Source organism: Astatotilapia calliptera, chromosome 13 (genome assembly GCF_900246225.1).
Source record: "Astatotilapia calliptera chromosome 13, fAstCal1.2, whole genome shotgun sequence".
Classification (NCBI taxonomy): domain Eukaryota; kingdom Metazoa; phylum Chordata; class Actinopteri; order Cichliformes; family Cichlidae; genus Astatotilapia; species Astatotilapia calliptera.
In genome coordinates, this window is record NC_039314.1 from 5,036,598 (window position 1) to 5,056,389 (window position 19,792).

The 19,792-nt window shown below is 39.4% G+C and overlaps 1 protein-coding gene across 3 annotated transcripts in view; it reads right to left on the reverse strand.

Moving 5' to 3' along the window:
- cfap46 (cilia and flagella associated protein 46) overlaps positions 1-19,792 on the reverse strand; it is a 66,928-nt gene that overhangs the window by 2,393 nt on the left and 44,743 nt on the right. For all 3 annotated transcript variants that reach the window (XM_026190829.1, XM_026190828.1, XM_026190827.1), the window contains exons 41-55: positions 18,607-18,795; positions 18,145-18,261; positions 14,240-14,419; positions 13,913-14,086; positions 11,880-11,977; positions 11,501-11,568; positions 10,032-10,198; positions 9,708-9,808; positions 9,315-9,385; positions 8,513-8,680; positions 4,242-4,321; positions 3,798-3,858; positions 3,642-3,674; positions 3,398-3,494; positions 3,139-3,251 (exon numbers count right to left, since the gene is read on the reverse strand). In XM_026190829.1, the coding sequence (XP_026046614.1) occupies positions 3,139-3,251; positions 3,398-3,494; positions 3,642-3,674; positions 3,798-3,858; positions 4,242-4,321; positions 8,513-8,680; positions 9,315-9,385; positions 9,708-9,808; positions 10,032-10,198; positions 11,501-11,568; positions 11,880-11,977; positions 13,913-14,086; positions 14,240-14,419; positions 18,145-18,261; positions 18,607-18,795 (1,717 nt within the window). The remainder of the gene's footprint in view (positions 1-3,138; positions 3,252-3,397; positions 3,495-3,641; positions 3,675-3,797; positions 3,859-4,241; positions 4,322-8,512; positions 8,681-9,314; positions 9,386-9,707; positions 9,809-10,031; positions 10,199-11,500; positions 11,569-11,879; positions 11,978-13,912; positions 14,087-14,239; positions 14,420-18,144; positions 18,262-18,606; positions 18,796-19,792) is intronic.

Here is a 19,792-nt window from a genome sequence, read left to right on the forward strand (position 1 = left end):
GACACTCCATTTACGTAGAAGCACACAGGCACTCGACCTGTGGCTGTGAAAAACTGGTGCTTTTGTCTGCTACATTTACTCCAGCTGACAGAGACAGTAATGTTGGTTTCCAAACCCTTTGGCTTTGTAGCTGTTTCATTTTTAGTATGGCAGTAAATGCATTCAACTCTGAGGTTGTTGTCAAAGCAACATTAAAGTAGTTTTGTTCTTTAAAGAGTCTTATTTTGTATGAAGTACTGTTTTGTCAGGATGACTGCAGTCCAGGACATGTTGTTTCCTTGTGGAGTAAATTATATTTTGCCATATGAGCACACCTCCCTGACCTTTTCATAGGTAAAAATGGAAAGCCAAAGGTGGTGAGAGCAGAAGCAACCCTCATACAAAGGGTACACCCTCATAGATTTTATGGCAGCTTCTCAAGGCTGGCTCATTTAAGTTGGACATTCAAAATTGACAATTCTTTCTGAAAACCACGGATACAGTCACCACTGTATCAGCCTGTATCTGGTTTTAATCAGCATACAGTTCAAATGTCAGCATCCACATGCACACGGCACCTCCGCGAGGACCCCTCTTGATGCTCAGTTTTATGTAAAGCTACTGGAACAGCACACTGGGACTTCTAGAGAATGCCTTTTATAGAGAAGACCTTGCTTATTTAGATAGTAAATATTACAACAGCATAGCTCCGTGATTGCCAGTGATACCCCTCAGCCAGTGTTGGGAAGGTTACTTTTAAAATGTATTCCACTACAGATTACAGAATACATGCCCCAAAATGTATTTTGTAACGTATTCCGTTACGTTACTCAATGAGAGTAACGTATTCTGAATACTTTGGATTACTTAATATATTATCATGCTTTTTACAACTACATGAATGTACTATTGCTGTGTGATTTATTACTATTACTGAAGTTTATTCGACATAGCAATACCAACTAGATTTTTAAATCTTAATATAAAATGAGTAACAGTAGGGTGGACATTAGGTAAGGCAGCACTGTTTGCAACGATCTCGTATAGAAAACTATCCTGCGTGTATATAAAAAAGGTCTGCTGCTCCGAACCGTAGCAAAGGGACCTCTGGTTAATATGTCGGGTTCGTGTCGGGCTCGTAGCTGAAAACTAGCTTTACTTTGTTGTCTGGGTCAACTTTGCTAGCGAGAGACAGAGAGAGGCGTTGAAAGGCTGCTCCAACGGAACTTATTGTTTCGGAGGAAAACATGAACACAGTGTACAGTCGAGTCTTAATAGCTTACTTACAACTGGGCTACACTGCCCATGAGGCTACATTCCTTAGGGCTATGCCTGTAACACTCTGCCTATTGCCCTCATATTAAATAATTTTTTGAACAACAATTTAAAAAAATATTTCGTCACATCATTATGCGCAAGTAGAGGTGAAATGGGCCACGAGATTGAGACCCAGAAATTAGAGCCTCTTAATGCTTTTTGTTTGGGTTTCCACCAGCGTGGAATGACCAAAAATAGAGAGGGGACAGCCTAACATACGAAACAGGAAAAGACCGCTGTGTAATCCATTTATTTTAACAAAGTAACTGTATTCTGAATACCACCTTTTTAAATGGTAACTGTAACGGAATGACCACACACACACCGCCCGATAGAGTGATGAGAATACCCCGTCAGCCTTTTACAACTGAGGGATAAAAACATACAAGCAGCAGATGGTGCTACATGTCCTCAATGACACCACTTTCCCCGAAAAACATAAATTGAACAAAACCTAATCACATCATGTTGGCCAGTTAAGCAGTAACAATCGACTGTGTTGTGAAGTAACAGCTGCAATTCAGACCACTGTGTCATTCACACTATAGTTAGCAGCACTAATGTCGGTCTAGTGGGTGCCACATATGTCTGGCCTGGGGCAGGACATATGAGGCACACTGCCAATCACATCTCAGATTACCTTTGCTTGCTGGTGAAGGAAATGAAAGGGGACGTGAAGGTGAAGCACAGTTGTTTTTAAAAAAATATCTTTTGAAAGTGTAAAAAGCATTTTTAGTGCCAGTTATCATTTATTTAAAAACTGCTGAAAGGGAGGAGTGAAGAAACTTTCTATAATCACTCAGAATGTCTCCTCACAGTAAACAGATTATGACAGGCAAAAGTTCCTGGGATTAGACTACCCTTCTTCTACAGTTTCAACTTCTGAAGAAGAAAGTGTAAATGACCCTTGTTAAATGTATTTTTACAAAACATTATTTCCATACAGTCAATTAACAGCAGCCTTCCCAGTGAGCATGGCCCAGTATTAAAGTCAAAATCATTAATCCTCATTATGTTTTTGATATTACTTTATTTATTACAGGCACTCAGTGAAGTTGAGGAAATGTTATTCCAAGTATTAGCTAGTAAAACCTCATTGATTTCTCACTGCAGTGCAAGGATGTTTATATTTATACTCACTCAGGGAATGAAACATTGACAGAGTTAAGGAGATTAAGCCCACTGCTCCATTTACTGTTTACATAATCTACAAAGCTGCTTCAAATTTTAATCATTCATTCATTCGTTTGTTCATTCATTCCAGTATTTTGCCTGTTGTTTTCACCCCAGTCTAGCACCTAAAACACGTCAGGAAACTCAAAGCTTTGTGTGATTTCATGAACTGATACATATAAGAGAACAAATGACTGTTGTTTTCTGCCGTGTCTTTGTTGTTGGTATTCTCTTATTGCTCTCGAATCTCTTCCTCTTCCATGTGTCAGCTTCACTCCTCTGTTCCTTCTCGTTTCCCAAACCCGTCATTGGTGCCTTATTAACACAGTATTACCTTATCAAACATCTTCCAAGTATGCCAACCATGTCACAAATTATTTAGGTTATCATTTCATGTATATAATTAAAATACCATTTTTCTTTGCTTTGTCTGTACTAAGAACAACCTTATGAAGTTCATGTCAGTGTGACAATGACATTGGCTGGTTCTGTGTCATTCCACTCATTACAGTCTTCGTATTTTTTAATGCTCACATGCAGTAGTAGCCATAACAAAGTGATGAATGTACTGTGAGTTATTAAATTGTGAGATGGAAGCAGTAAATGCATTGTCTTTACATTCCTTTATAAATACTACAATCACAGACGGGAAAATGAGTGTAAACGTACCAGACAAATTGAGGGATGCTAGTTTGTCAGGTGGTATGTTTTCCATGAAGTGTTCCACCCCCAGGTAAATAAAGCCACTGCATCTGCACAACATTTGCTCCATTTCTGACAGGCTTAACAAATATGAAGATATGTTAACAAAGCAGAAGTGACTGGTCGTGTGTTGAATATAACAGATACAGTTGGCTGTTGCTGTGCTCAAAGAGCCAAGAGGGAAAAAATGGTGTATAACTTTGATTTGCTGCACTCTAAGACTCACCTGGGTGTCTGTTTGCTGCCCATGAAGCCCTCCCACAGATGAGTTACATGCTGGGTTTCCAAAATCTCCTTCATCTTCATGCTCAAACTGGTCCCTTCTGTGTGATATAATGTATATTATTCTAGACATCTTAAACACTTTATCTAACCTACAATGACCAGTTGCATGTCTTTGAATATATCCATCCATCCATCCATCCATCCATCCATCCATTCTCTTCCACTAATATTAACAAATTACTTACCAAAGTGGCCATCATTGTAAGGATCAACGAGATCTTTAAAAGGCATGTTAAGAAGTATAACGGACCTGAATTAAATGAACTGAATTAAATACCCAATCTTATATGTGAAATTACATATTTCTGTTTAACAAAAGTAATTCTGAAAACAAAAGATACATTTGAAGTTACGCATGTCCACTGGAAAGGTGTTAGAAGGCAGCACATGACTGGCAGGTACCTGGGTAAACAAATTTTAGTTTTTACAGCTCAAAGCAGCTAAAAATGTATACAAAGTGGAAATAAATAAATGACATATCACATAAATGTGCAAACATGCAAATATTATTTTGTACACACTTATATGTGCCAACTAATGTATATCACGACTGAGAAAACAGAAGCAGAAAAGAGGGTTTGATGAAAAAACAGAAGTGATGCACAACAGGGGATAAATACCCAGAAGCTTGAACTAGGATCTTTATGAAAACATTATGTAATTGATTGAAAACCACTCTTAAAAGAGACGCGGGGAGCAACTTAAATAATTGCCAGTGCTGACAGGAGGTAAAAGGAATATTGCTTTCTGTATCTGGCAGGCCCAGATTAATTTACTGAACTCACCGCTTTGATGACTTGGCTTTGATCTCCCCTCGTTTTAGTTCCCTTGCCACCTTTGGTCTCCTTTTTGTTGTCACTTTCAACTGCCACAAACAGGAAGCAGAATTAATACATACACTTGTCTGCAGGGCAGACTACACAGCTTTTGGACTGGTAAATAATTTTTATTTTTTTAAAACAACTTTCTCAGAGACAGCAAAGTCATTGGCACTTATTGGTGACAGAAGAACCAAAGGTTTCCTCCTGGCTGCAACGCCTTTGCAAAGGAAAACACTTGCTATTAGCATGTGTTATCATTTTCAGTGCATTACTCAAAACTGATGCTTTATACGTTATAAATAAGGTAGAAAACATTAAGTTTATTTTTATTATTCTGTTGTTCCATTTTTAGTGTCAGGCCATTAGCAGGCTGTAGAAGAAGGCTCCATCTGTTGGCTGACCAGTCCAACACTATTCCAAAGTGAAATCTGTTCAAATGTTGCAAAGCTACCGAATGCAACAATTCAACTAATTTGGCATATCCCAAACTTCCATTTTATCTTTTAGGAAAAAACAATTTTGAGTAAAATAACAAAGAGAATAAAAAATAAAACCGTAACATCTCTTAAAACGAAAGTAGTTAAACTACCTATGAACATCCATTCTGATATACGCATTTTAATAACCCAACCGCCTTGATAACAAATGTCCTACTATAGCATGTACTCAAACATGTCATTAAAGTCAGATCTTTGCATAATGCACATCTCAGAAAAACGCAAAGTTACTTTTCATTTTTTTTAACGATTATAAACATGCATCCTCATCAGGTTACGCCCTTTAACCCGAACATCATTTACTAAAACTTATTTATTTAATCTATTCATAAATATCCAAAACTAGTTCATGCATTATAGTCCTTACAATCCTTTATTATCAGGCTAAGGCTCCATGAAGAGCCATCAGCTGAACCGAAAAGCCAAAATAAGAGTATTAAGAGAGACTAACAGAGAGACATATTTCTCCCATATCAGCTTGTCTCCAATCCTGAATGTAGAATTCTTCTTTTTACATACAATGTCCTGAATAATCAGGCTCTGTCGTCTCTTAAAGAACTCTTAATAGCTCATAATAATCATTCCGATAAGCTCTTGTGTCATTTATGGTCCCTTGAGTTTCCAAAAGTAGACAGTATTGGTTCCCCCTCATGTGGAACATGGACAGGATCTGCCGTTTAAAAGTTTGCTTCAAACTTTTCTTTTTGATAAACCTTGTACAGTGGTCCCTCGTTTATTGTGGGTGTTACATTCCAAAAATAACCCACGATAGGTGAAATCCACGAAGTAGCCAACTTTATTTTTTACAATTAATATAGATGTTTTAAGGCTGTAAACCCTTAACTTACACACTTTATACACTTTTCTCAGACAGGCATCAACATTTTCACACGTTTCTCTCTTGTTTAAACACTCTCAAAGTTCAAACCTTCGTGGAAAAATAAGTCCAGTATTATAGAACGAACCAAAGATCAAACCCTGTTTTCAGGTCCAGAACATGGGAATAGAGCAGCTGCCAGAGAATCAATGGTACAGACGTAGAGGAAGCAAGAAGAATGAGTAGAGTAAAGTTTGACTAATCTGACTGTTTGGTTTCACCTTCTAATCCTTTGACATTGACACTGTTATGCTTGTTGTCTTCTGCTAGCGAAGATCTATGTAGATTTGACAAGCTGAACGCATTCTGTACTGTACAGGAGGCACGACACGAGATTGATTGAAAATGGTCTACAGCTGATCAGGATGCAAACCACAATGTAAAAAAAACCAAACAAAAAAACCATGCAAAACTGCACCCCCCCCCCCAAAATATCCGCAAAATAGCGAGGCTGTGAAAAGTGAACCGTGATATAGTGAGGGACCACTGTAGTTAGGAATGAATAACATGATCCTGAACCTTAGTTATACTGTTGTGGGCTCTGGCGTGTTGGTCATTATGCACTGGAGAATTTTTAAGCACTCACTCTTTTCACTTTTGTATTTACAATCTATTGCATGTCATTACATTTTCTTTTCTCTTTCTATGGTTCATCGTTTCTTGGCCTTGTTGTTTGTTGTTGCCTCTCCTCTTTTCTCCCATTTCTTTATTCTCACCCTCCCAAGGATTGAAAGTAGATGTAGTAGCACTTTATCAACCCCACAATAGTAGTAGTAGCTGTCTCTCCCTGACCCTGGTTCTGCCCCAGGTCTTGTCCTGTTAGAAGGAAGTCCTTCCTTCCTAACATCACCAAGTACCTGCACATAGGAGACCATTGCCTTAACACAACTGCACCTCATCTTATAATTACTTCAGTATGATTGAATAAAAATGCCTTTACTCTGTTTCAAATGTTATGTTAATATTTTGACTGCATACCTTTCATATCAGGATGTTTTTAAAGATCACACAGCATCACTGACTACATGCTATCAGTATGTTCTACCTTAATCTAGACCACCCACCGCAGTTTGCTGTGACTCCCATAGTTAATTATAAATCTTTCTGGCAATAAAAAATAATTCTAATATAGAAAACTGCTTAGCACCATGGTTTTTTTCCTAAGTGAAAATTAAATGTAAAATCTGACTGTACAGTTAAAATCACACAACCTGATCACTCAGTAACACACACACAGTAAAATCTGAAGAAGCAGTAAGAACAGACACGCGTGCAAAAGCATGTGTTTACCCCCCTGAGGGCAATCTTTTTATAGTTTGTGCTAATTTGTCCTGTGTGTACTTCATGCAAAGCAGTGCACAGAATAACAAATAGCCCTTTCAAAAGTGGTTTCAGGCGCTACATCTTCTTGACACAATGGTAAACTGTAGATGTCAAAATTATGGTAATCATGGTCTGGGGGAAAAAAAGCAAACACTAATTTTTTCTGTGGTCTGATCGTCACCCGTGTGTTTGATCCAGACATCAAAAGATGTATTAAGAAAAGCTTGTTGTAATATTTTCCCATCTGTGGCATACAAGTCTCAAGGGATACACAGACACACACATACATAAATAGTAGTTTAACAGTAACCTTTGAACAGTGACTCAAACGATGCAAATGATTCAACCTTTAAAAAGGTACAGATGTCTGCAGGATCCCATTCAGTGCTCTTTTTACCTCCTTTCTATTCACCTATTCCTTTCCAAAATAGTAAAGCACTGAAACACCATCAACCCCCCAAAAAAGAGAAAGGAAACAACTGGACCGGGCACGATATGTGTAATAAAGTTGATTAAAATGATGCTCATTTGTTTCTGTTTTTACTGTATCAAAAATAAAAACACAATGTGAATACTGTCCTAGGCTTCATTTATTTGCCTTATAGCTTTGCAGCCATGTTGGTTGATTTATCTGAAACAAAAACCTATCCTTAATAAATGTGGATACAATTTCGAAGGGCGAAAGAGAAAAAAACGACAGTGTGTCAGTTTCGGTTAAGGTTCTTTCTTTTTTCTGCCTCTAAACCCTGCAATCAGTTCATCTTCTGGCACGCTGAGCAAGTCAAGACAGTAAGTGTGCAACAGTTTACGAAAAACTTGACGTGGTGCCTTTTTGCGGACCATTGTGGACCATTGACTGTGTCTGCTGATTACAAGCAGGAGACACAGTTAATGGACATCTATTTAAAAAAAGAAAAAAAAAAAGGTTGTAGTGTTCACTTCACAGACGTCTTCATGAAATTCTGCATGACAGCAAGATGTGAAATGACCTTTCTCTCCTGAACAGATTTCTATGGATGGCTGCTTGCAGTCTACATCCTGATGTCAAGATACCTCTGCAAATGTAAGCTATTTTTCACTCAGATAACGAGGAATTATGTGATGTGAGGCAAAGGTCCGATCGTACACCTATGTATGGGTGGGTTTAGGCAACCCAGAAAGGGCTTCCTTCATTTATAGACCTCCGCTTCAAATATATATGAATGTGTGTGTGCGTGAGTGTGTTTGAGTGTGTGTGTGGGGTGTTTGTGTCCTCGACTATAACAAAGTCAAACTTAGGACCTTTTTAATAGTCCATTAATTTAAATTAAGGTCCATGGTTTAGCAATGCCTCACAGTCACATTGAATGGCTGGAGTATTGCAAATATTTAGCTGTAGTCTATAAATGTCAGATATAAATTCTTTATTGGGCTACATATAAATACAATCAATTTTCACATGGCTACTGGTCTTAAAGTTGCAGGTCCCTTGGAAAGGGTAAGAGATTTAGTTCGTGCTTACAAATATTTTAGAGTATATACATGTGTGAATGTATTACCTTTTTCTTCTCTCTTTAGGCGACTGTAAAAAAGCTGAAGGGAAAAGTCCCGAGTCACAGAACTCAGGCTATCTTCTTTCAGGATAGACATGGATTCCAGAGGCAGCTCCAGCAACCTCTTGTCTGCCAGTACCACCACATACTCCCCTGGTTCAGTTGGCATTTTAACTGTATATATCATATACATAAAAGTACAAGTTTCACATGCATCACATATTTTGTGACAGTGTAAATGTCATAGAGCAATATACTCCCAACTGTACAGACATTATAAGGCATCAACTTGTACAGTTTTTAACCATATGTGCAGAACTAAAAGTATTTAAAAAGAAAACTGTAGATGGCTTGATAATTCCAACAATGTGCAGTAGAAAAATCCCACCAAATTTTGGAATAATGGTTCATATGATACAGAGGAATCATGCCTTCAACAAACAGCACAGTTTGCAGGCTGGCTAGTAAGGCTGCATTCCTCTTTCTTTCCTAATCATCGGGATTCCCATGAGTGTACTGCAACCTAGCCACATTAATAGCCTTAAACAATATGGATCTTTATGCTTTTAAAAAAGGCATAGGCTTCAGTCACTTTGCATACTCTAAATGTGCAGAGGAGGTAAAATTGGTGTCATGCTTTGAATATTCTTCCTATGACATGACTAAAGGTAATTACAACCCATTCAATCTGGATTTATGACAATTTAATGCTTTTTAAAATCCTTATTCGATGCAAAAATAACCATAACAACCTTAGGCTGTCAGAGACACAGGCAAGCGTATGTTCAACAGCTCACTGCTCCTTTACCTGAGCTCTCTTTCTCTTCTTTATCTTTGGTTTTGGCCATTTCAGGGGTTGGCAGAGATGCAGCATCTGGCCTGAAGATAAGACCAGGTGAGGATCAGCAAAACTACACTTATGTAGAGGCATTTAAAGTATAAACCATTCATATTATCAGAATTGGTCAGACATTTGTTCCATAACTAAAACCCTGTGTACATAAACCATGGCATAAACAATACAAAAGATTCACATACACTTGAATTGTACACCATTCAAACACTCCATTCAATAGCTCCTTTTATAATTGAGTTCAGATTTCTGAGCATTAAAAAAGTGTTAAAGCCTCCTTCCCTGGGTTAAAAAAAAACATGTAGGGAATATGTAGTTGTTAGGAATTAAAGTGTCTGACATATTCACCTTAAGCAAGAGAAGTCAAACTGTTTGAGGAGTGGATTTAAATATTCTTCCATGTCTTTTACAAGTTCTCTGAAACGACATGCTAACTCTCCTGATAGTTTCTGTATAGAGAAACAAGAGAGAAAGCAGGGTGAGGGGTTTTAGACCACTGATCAGTTTCACACGTACATTTCTTTCAGTTAGATGTTGCTTGGGAATAAAAGTTTTCCCAGTAAGTAAGAAATAGACATGACGTAAAATTAAGTGCAGCGTAGTGAGTGCATTCGTCGTGTAATAGAGTGAAAGGCAAGTCGTGGCTTTAACAGGACAGACATGGAGAAAAACCTGATACTCCTCAGAGGCCTCCAGCCTGTCCTCAACGCTGCGCAAAGAGTCTTTATTGAGGAGGGCATGTCTTGTCTCCTGGCAAAAAGCCCGAGTCTGTTCCCTCAGTGCCAGTAGAGCCTGCGGGCAGACTGAAACCTTGGCCATCCCAGAGCACGTCAAGCTACCTGGAACCACAGAATGACACACAATCAGACATGCATACTCACAGACGCTGAGTACTTACTGGCTTTGTAATTGGTCCCCGTGAGCATCTCCCACACCCTCCTCTTCTTGGTCTTTTCATCTATCCTTTTCTTTTCCTCACTGCTTGTTGTTTAATGAATTTTCTCACATTCTCAGGCAGTGCATCCAGCCCTTTGCACCACTCTTACCACTTCTTATGTCAATCAAATCCCAGAAAAGGTCATGAGTAAAGTAAGTAAAGCTATATGCTAATATCATGACTTATGAACTTATTATGACTTATGAAAGCTGGTGTTTCATGCCCCCCCCACCACCACCACCACACACACACACACACACACACACACACACACACACACACACACACACACACACACACACACACTCTTCTTGATTTTATCCCCTCTTTTTGTTCTCATTAAATCTGAACTTTTCATTTGCCTTTCAGACAAATGTTACGTGGGAATATTAAATTCGCCTTGTTATGTATAAATGCAGACAACAATGATGCACGTGTGAGATAAAGACCACATTCCTCAGATGCAGATGCAAATCAGATGCAGTGTAAAGATACAGAGAAAAAGAAAGTACACATTCTTTCAATTCTAAGTTTTTATATATTAGGGTGTAATAAAATATCATCTGTTTCCCATAGCAGCTCATAAAATTTGGTTAATGCAACCTTAGGCCAACAACAACATATGAAATGTCACAAAAAAGTAAAGCAAAATGCAGAAGCAATGTGTGAAAAACTAAATACACCATTCTAGCTTCTAGAACCATGTAATTGCTTTCTGTATAATTATCATGCTCTCACATTATTGTGGAGAAAGTCTGAGGCTCTTCTTTGTGACATTCCTTCAGTTCATTGATGTTTGTGGGGATTCCTTTATGCACAACTGCCTTAAGGTCCCGCTACATCATTTTAGCCATGTCAAAATCTGAATTTGACAGAACCATTACAACACACTGGTTCTTTTCTTTTTCAGCCATCCTGTTGTAGATTTGCTGCTGTACTTGGGATCATGTCCTGTTGCTTGACCCAATGTGGGTCAAGCTCTGGTTCTCGAATAGATTGCCTCATATTTGACTCTAGAATCAACAGCATTTGATTAGCAGTACCTAGCTGTTACTTACCGTCTAAATTCATATGGAAGCAGTGAATGTATTTAAATTTGTTTTTTATACACTGCTTCTGCATTTTGGCTTAGTTTTTTGGCTTAGACACAGTGCCCACCTAAAGATCTATCTCAACAGTATTAGTTTAAAAATATGTATCACACCTGTAACTTGTGGTGTCCTTCCCTTCTGAGCTTTAGTTGCCTCATAGAAACCACCATAGAGTTGTGACCTAAAAAAAAACAACACAAAAAGGAAAATAATTTCTACTCTTTAACTATAAACCCTTAAAATATGTGGTGCATCACCTTTACTTAGAACATACTTAATTGAAAAGAACATAGAATTCTCTAGTCACGTTAAATGCTACTCTCAACATGAATCATTGGGCTCATTCAGCTCCTCCAAACAGGACTACAACTAGTGTGACTTGTGACCTGTGATTATTCACTCAGTTGCTTTAATACTATTGAGATAGGGGACAAAAGTTACACAAAAGAGACAACAAAGATATAAAATGGAAAATGAAAAAACATAAAGTACCCATCTTCAGAGTGCTGAAGCAGCAAGATCTTAAGAGTGGGGGGGAGTTCTCCCAGAATGCTCGGGTGGTTGGGGATGATTGTCAGGTGGCTGAAGGTCTGCAAATCAGATAGTAAAGATCACAAATGTATATACAGTCATAGCAACTGCTTTTTGTTTCTCTCTCTCAAATGAAAGATCTTACTGAGCAAAATTCTCATTTGAATTCCACAACCCCAATCCCAAAAAAGTTGGAACACTGTAACATTTAAATATCAAAATGTCCAAACTGAGACATTTTAAGATTGTGTTAAAAATCATAGTTCATTTTGAATGTGATGACAGCAATACATCTGACAACTCGGGAGAGGGGCAACAAAAAGCTGCAAAAGTGAATGACACAAAAAAGAAACAGCTGGAGGCACATTTTATAAATAATTAGGTTAGAATTCTGAGATTAAAGTCAGAATTCTGAGAAAAAAATAATTCTGATGAAAAAGTCAGAATTCTGAGAAAAAAGTCAGAATTGTGACTTAAATCTCAGAATTGTGACTTTAATCACAGAATTCTGACTTTTTCCTCAGAATTCTGAGATAAAGTCACAATTCTGAGAAAAACGTCAGAATTGTGACTTTATCTCAGAATTCCGACTTTAATCTCAGAATTTTGAAAAAGAAGAAAAAAAAAGACGTGCCCACTTTTTCCCCCCAGTGGCCCTAATCCTCTTCCATACATTTAAAATGGATTAAGCTGTTTAAGCCTTTTTTGGAAAACATGAACGCCATGTGCTCTGGACTAAAGAATTGAGAACTTGTTTTCAGGTCTCTGTTTAAAAGCCTGCGTCTCTGATGGTATGGATGTACATCAGTGCCTTCCTTGGAATGGCAATGGTTGAGGAAGATGTAATAAAATGATAAAATACAAATAGAAATGCACAATGTATTGCCAACTGCTGCACCTGTAAGAAAAACAAACTTACAACACTGGGAACATAAACATTCGAAAATGCACAGGTACATAAATCAATCTTCTTGTGGTTTGAGTGTGAGAGAGAGAATGAGAGAGACCGTTGGGGCGCACATGGTCATCTGGGACTCTATTGGGTGGGAGTGGGCTGCCCATGACCAGGGGCGATGGGCAGCCAACCCCACTAGAGGCTGGTGCGAGCCGGGATCAGCATCCCAGGGCTCCAGGGACCCAAGAATAACCCAGTACCTGGGAGAGCCTTAATATCAAAATTGAGGGGCAGATAGCAGCCCCACCCACCAACTGCTGGTTAGCCCACCTGTCCCCCAAAGCCCTATGTGTTTGATGATGTTGTGAACCTTAATGACTATAGTGTAGAGGGGCAGGTCGCTGCGCAGTACAGCGAGCAGAGCCAGATGAATGGCTCTACCCGCTGTGACCTACGAGACCCACAACCCTCCATCAAGACTCTACCCTAGAGGCTACCCCTGGAAGGATACAGCCGGGAAACAACTGGTTCAGTAGGCAAATTGGTATGTTCTGAAAACAACATCTTTCTCTGACATTACAAATGACAGAAATTACAAATTCTCTCATTCCTATTACCGTTTCCTAAATATTCTTCTCGTCCATAAATGCTGATTTAAATATTCTCCTTTAATATTCTCCTTTATTCTCCTTTGTGTCAATGCCTGTCTATCATCAGTTTTTCAATGCATATGTTTAGGAGGTCTCAGCAGCAGTTTTCTAAAGCTATAAACAGCTGTTTAACTCTTTCATTTCATTTTATAGCCAATATCAAAACATTGAACTGTTTCTGATAAAATTTGTTGGCTGCCCAGAATGCTCACAGGGCTGCAAATACTACAAAGACGTCAGACACTGGACTTGCTGCTTTGACATAAAACCCTTTAAAGCCCCAAAAAATGTTTCCAGCTCCACTGCTCTGTGTGACTTTGGAACCCTACAGTGCAATTGAAGCAAAGGGCATAACAGCACCACTATTATGCTCCCCATCAAGGGAATTTACTGAGCTGGGTATGACAGAATCCATAAATCATGAGCATGGGTGTTTGGTGACCTGCTACCTTGGAGAGGCTGCTAAGGGAGTCCTCCACTTCCCTTATCATGCTGCTGGGTCTCTCCTCGAGAGAAAGAAGCAGATTCCTGCGGATGCTGAGCAGAGCTGAGAGCTGGGATGCACTGGTGTCGGCACAAGCAGAATTTAGGACCTCAGCCATCACAGCAACAGTGCGGCAGCTCTGGGAATAAAGGAGACGGGTGGACGAAAGAGCGGTTAATCTTAAAAAATTACCATAAGTGTTCTTAAAGAACATCATAAGCAAGCAAAGACAAAACCTGAGCACACACACATCATCTTTGCAAAACACAATAGGAATGTGTTTTGCATGTACCTGAAGCAGGGCAAGATATTGACCTGCCACTGCAGGGTCAGACTGGCCATGACACTCCAACATGTTCAGAGATGCACCGGCCAAGATGGAGGAGGATAAATTGTGTTGGAGACATAGGCTGATGGACTCAGCCAGTGCTTTGCTGGCTTGTGCCAACAGTTGCTGAGCTTTCTGGCTTTTCTGTAGCAGAATAAAGAAACATAAGAAGCACACATGTACACATCATGGTCATGCAGTTGTAAATATATGTTTACATGCGTGTTAAAATAGGACTTCTGGAGCCAAAGTAACAAAAATGTATACTTCTCTTTAATGAAAGTTACCCCTGCATATGGCTTAAAATCAAATTCTACAACTGTGATTGTATACATATGCAAATTAGTCTCTGCCTCACCCCTCTGTTGCTTGTCTACATAGCATCCCTGTAGTTGCTCTGTATCAGTGAACCCCATACACTCACAGTTAAGTTCTTGCTATATGGTGTAAGTGTTTTAGACGAGATATGAAAATCCAGTGAGTAATATGTAAATCTAAAGGTCCTGTCACACATAGAAGGAGGCTGTTCCAGCACGTCAAGGGAGCGATAAAGTCACAGAAACAATGAAAAAATACACTGTGTCCAGAGCACACTGGAACATACCTATGTGCTAGCAGTTAAAACTAAACACAACTGTCAAAGCTTTTTTGCACATGCAGTATTTAAGTTAGAGTAACTTAACATGTTGTTGTCAACTAAGGTAATGCAATCTTCACTGTACCTCACTTGTGTCTGCTCAAGTTCGCTTCATGTGTGTCTGTTTTCACCGTGAAAAACACACAACAGAGAACAGGAGGAGAACGAGGAGACGCACACACACCTGATGTTTTCAGCCAGCTAAAAATGATACACCAAGTTGCCAGCTCTGACAGCCTCACCCCACGTTACAAGTTTCTTGCCTTTGGAAACTTTTTTTGGCTTCACAGACAATATATGTTTTATGTAAAAAGGTATTTTCCTAGGGTTATAATGCTATATCACAGGTGTGTAGAAATGTGTAACTACATTGGCAACAGTGTAAGTGTGATTTGTTAAAGCGAGCACTTTTTCCAAAACAGTGGTTGTGGAGCAAAACGAGCTCAAGGCTTTTTGCGTCAAGGGTTCGACCGCTTTTTTCCTTAGAACACAGACAGTGGAATGCAATTTGTCAGAAATTTCAAATCATAGTTTTTCCTGTCAGCATGTGGAGCATAATCCATTTGAATATGATGTGCAGGTATTTCTGTATTTATACTACATTGGAGGTGACGTTTATCAGGTAAACAGTTATCTAGATGCCAAAAATACTGTTGACATCTAAAGTAAAAAGCAAATCATTGCAGAGAATAAAGAGTTCAACATTTTTACAATAAGTGTAAACAGATTTGGTGTTAAATGTATTTTCTGCCCCCCAAGAACTCAGCAATATTAAGGGTTTAATTATGAATAATAATATTTAAGGATGCGCTTTAAAATCTGGTCTATAAAATAGTTTGCAAGTGGTTTCTCCGATGGCTCATTTTAAAGATATTACAGTGGGGCAAAAAAGTATTTAGTCAGCCACCGATTGTGCAAGTTCTCCCACTTAAAATGATGACAGAGGTCAGTAATTTGCACCAGAGGTACACTTCAACTGTGAGAGACAGAATGTGAAAAAAAAATCCATGAATCCACATGGTAGGATTTATAAAGAATTTATTCGTAAATCAGGGTGGAAAATAAGTATTTGGTCAATAACAAAAATACAACTCAATACTTTGTAACATAACCTTTGTTGGCAATAACAGAGGTCAAACGTTTACTATAGGTCTTTACCAGGTTTGCACACACAGTAGCTGGTATTTTGGCCCATTCCTCCATGCAGATCTTCTCGAGAGCAGTGATGTTTTGGGGCTGTCGCCGAGCAACACGGACTTTCAACTCCCGCCACAGATTTTCTATGGGGTTGAGGTCTGGAGACTGGCTAGGCCACTCCAGGACTTTCAAATGCTTCTTACGGAGCCACTCCTTTGTTGCCCGGGCGGTGTGTTTTGGATCATTGTCATGTTGGAAGACCCAGCCTCGTTTCATCTTCAAAGTTCTCACTGATGGAAGGAGGTTTTGACTCAAAATCTCACGATACATGGCCCCATTCATTCTGTCCTTAACACGGATCAGTCGTCCTGTCCCCTTGGCAGAAAAACAGCCCCATAGCATGATGTTTCCACCCCCATGCTTCACAGTAGGTATGGTGTTCTTGGGATGCAACTCAGTATTCTTCTTCCTCCAAACACGACGAGTTGAGTTTATACCAAAAGTTCTACTTTGGTTTCATCTGACCACATGACATTCTCCCAATCCTCTGCTGTATCATCCATGTGCTCTCTGGCAAACTTCAGACGGGCCTGGACATGCACTGGCTTCAGCAGCGGAACACGTCTGGCACTGCGGGATTTGATTCCCTGCCGTTGTAGTGTGTTACTGATGGTGACCTTTGTTACTTTGGTCCCAGCTCTCTGCAGGTCATTCACCAGGTCCCCCCGTGTGGTTCTGGGATCTTTGCTCACCGTTCTCATCATCATTTTGACCCCACGGGATGAGATCTTGCGTGGAGCCCCAGATCGAGGGAGATTATCAGTGGTCTTGTATGTCTTCCATTTTCTGATGATTGCTCCCACAGTTGATTTTTTCACACCAAGCTGCTTGCCTATTGTAGATTCACTCTTCCCAGTCTGGTGCAGGTCTACAATACTTTTCCTGGTGTCCTTTGAAAGCTGTTTGGTCTTGGCCATGGCGGAGTTTGGAGTCTGACTGTTTGAGGCTGTGGACAGGTGTCTTTTATACAGATGATGAGTTCAAACAGGTGCCATTCATACAGGTAACGAGTGGGGGACAGAAAAGCTTCTTACAGAGGACGTTACAGGTCTGTGAGAGCCAGAGATTTTCCTTGTTCGAGGTGACCAAATACTTATTTTCCACCCTGATTTACGAATAAATTCTTTACAAATCCTACCATGTGAATTCATGGATTTTTTTTTTCACATTCTGTCTTTCACAGTTGAAGTGTACCTCTGGTGCAAATTACTGACCTCTGTCATCATTTTAAGTGGGGGAACTTGCACAATCGGTGGCTGACTAAATACTTTTTTGCCCCACTGTATGTAAATAATAAATACTTTCTACATGCTTACATGCTCTTACATGTTCCAGTTTCACTGTACAAAGCATACGTACAGCAACAATAACAGCATCTTGATCTATCTTTACATAGGGTGTGGAGCATGTAGACCACGATGATCACTTCTGTGAACACTACTTATTTCATAAGGTTTCAGTTAATAGATAACAGTCCTAAATGGTGCTTTAATTCCTCATATTTCTTTAACTACAAGTGTTATTAAGTAAACTTAAGCAAGTCAAAAGAAGGAACAACAACAACAACAACAAAAAACCTCATCTTACCCCACCATGCTCTCTAACAGAGAATTAGCTTAACAGGCAAAGCACAGTCCCCAACCTCCCCAAATAAAACTGCATAATAGAGAAACTGGTTAAAGCTGTCTGTACAGGTGATTATCTCATTTTGATAAAATTCAAATGGCGCCGGGATTTTAGGAATAATACATTTCGTGACAATATCATTAATCTCAAAGCAGACAGGCACGTCAAAACCGAATCTTACTTAACATTCCAAAATGTTGCCACATAAATAATACACTTCCTCCCTTTTTTCTTCTGCAAGTTTGATGTTTACAGGAGATCTTTCTGTGCTCACTTTCAATATGAGAACTATGCAGGATGCCTGGAAAGTTCCCTCCGAGGGATTTGAGAAGTGGGGAAAACCTTAATATAAAACCACAGATTAGAGATGAGTCTAGGGTGCAGGGATCACTTGTCAGAGGGTATGTACCTGCAGCTCAGAACTTTTGGCAGAGGTCGTTCGCAGCTTTTTTCTGCTCGATCCTCTGTCTTTCTGTGAATCCCCTTCCTCTGTGGAAACGGCTTTAGAACCGGCCCAGGCTTCCTTCTGCACAAAGTTGTTTCAAGATCATGATTAGTATAAAATCGCATCATGATCACAAACCTTGAAGTTCTAAGCTTCTCTGTCTTAAATTATGTAAAAGAATATCCATCTCTCTAATCACTATAAGCTTGTAACCCCGTGTTAGGTCATCTGTGCACCGGTGCATGCATGTGTGTATCTGGGCCTGCATCCAAAAAGGCCTGATTGTTCTCCAAGATTTCTGACTTCCACAGATAAAGAGAAATTATATGAATGATAAAGTTTCTACAGTTTTCCTTTCTATGGCCCATAGGGCTGCAGACATATACATTACATGTAAAGCTATAGCTGAACTTTTGGGTTATGCACCTGCTTATGTGTGTCCCACAGAGAACACAGATAAATGGGATCCTCCTGCCCAGCCAGCAGTCTCATGTACTTTCCCAATAGGCTCATGCAGTGAGCTCTGGTCTCCATACTGTCCAGGGACTGAGAGCTGACTGCAGCCAGCTGGCCTAGAGCAATCTGCCCCAAGGTTGTTCCCACACTCATCCATTCCTGGACAAGACACAACAAAATTAAGGTCAGATGAGGAGATGGATCACAAACAAAGTGCTTACTTGCACTGACAAACAACTAGCTGAATTCACAGACTCTAAATTTGATTGGATACATTCATTCATTGATGTTTGGGAGTTGGCTGTAGAGAAATTTGCTTTGGAAGCAAATGAAAGCCCAGGTTTGATCTGTTTTTAGCTGATCAAATTTGAGTTGATCTGCTTTTCTCTTGTAATGGGAAAAGATTTTATGAAAGCCGCTAAGAAGAGGCAGAATCGGCCTGTGTGGAGGCAACATGAAGTACTCTAGCTACAAAATGTGTGTATTTCTCAAAAAATAATTTCCTATATGTGGAGAAAGTGATGAAGAGAAAAGCAAAAGAAGATAAGACAGAAAGATCGGAAACAAAGAACTGGGATTTTACAAAAATAACACACACTGTCTGATAGAAGGGCAAAGGTTGATAGTATTTGTCATGCTAGTAGAACTGCGAGCTCTCAGACTCATAATTTAAATGATCGATATTAAATTAATAATTTCCACTTCAGACTTCTGGATGATGCAGTTGCTAACGTCTTATTGGACTTTCCAAGCATGCATCAACTGTCAGACAGGACACTGAGAATGGATACAACTCTAAAGTAGTTGTCAACAGAGTTGAGACTAAGAGCAGCCTTTGTAAATGTGGATCTTAACAGAAGAAATACATGCTAGTACTGAGTGCAATATGAGGCTCTCTCTCACCTGAGGAGCATTCTACAGCAGAGAGGAGTAAGTGCATACCAGCCCATGAACGCTGGCAGCTATTCAAACATCTCTTGCACATTGCATTACTAGAAATCCCACAGACGACTCTCATAACAGTGCACACACGATGGCTCCTAGTACTTTGCATGTTAGCACCCCCAAGTGGCAGCTAACCTGCACACACCTCTGAACTAAATTTTAAGGAAACATTAGGAAAAAATGGATCTTGGACATAATCAACTGTCTTAAA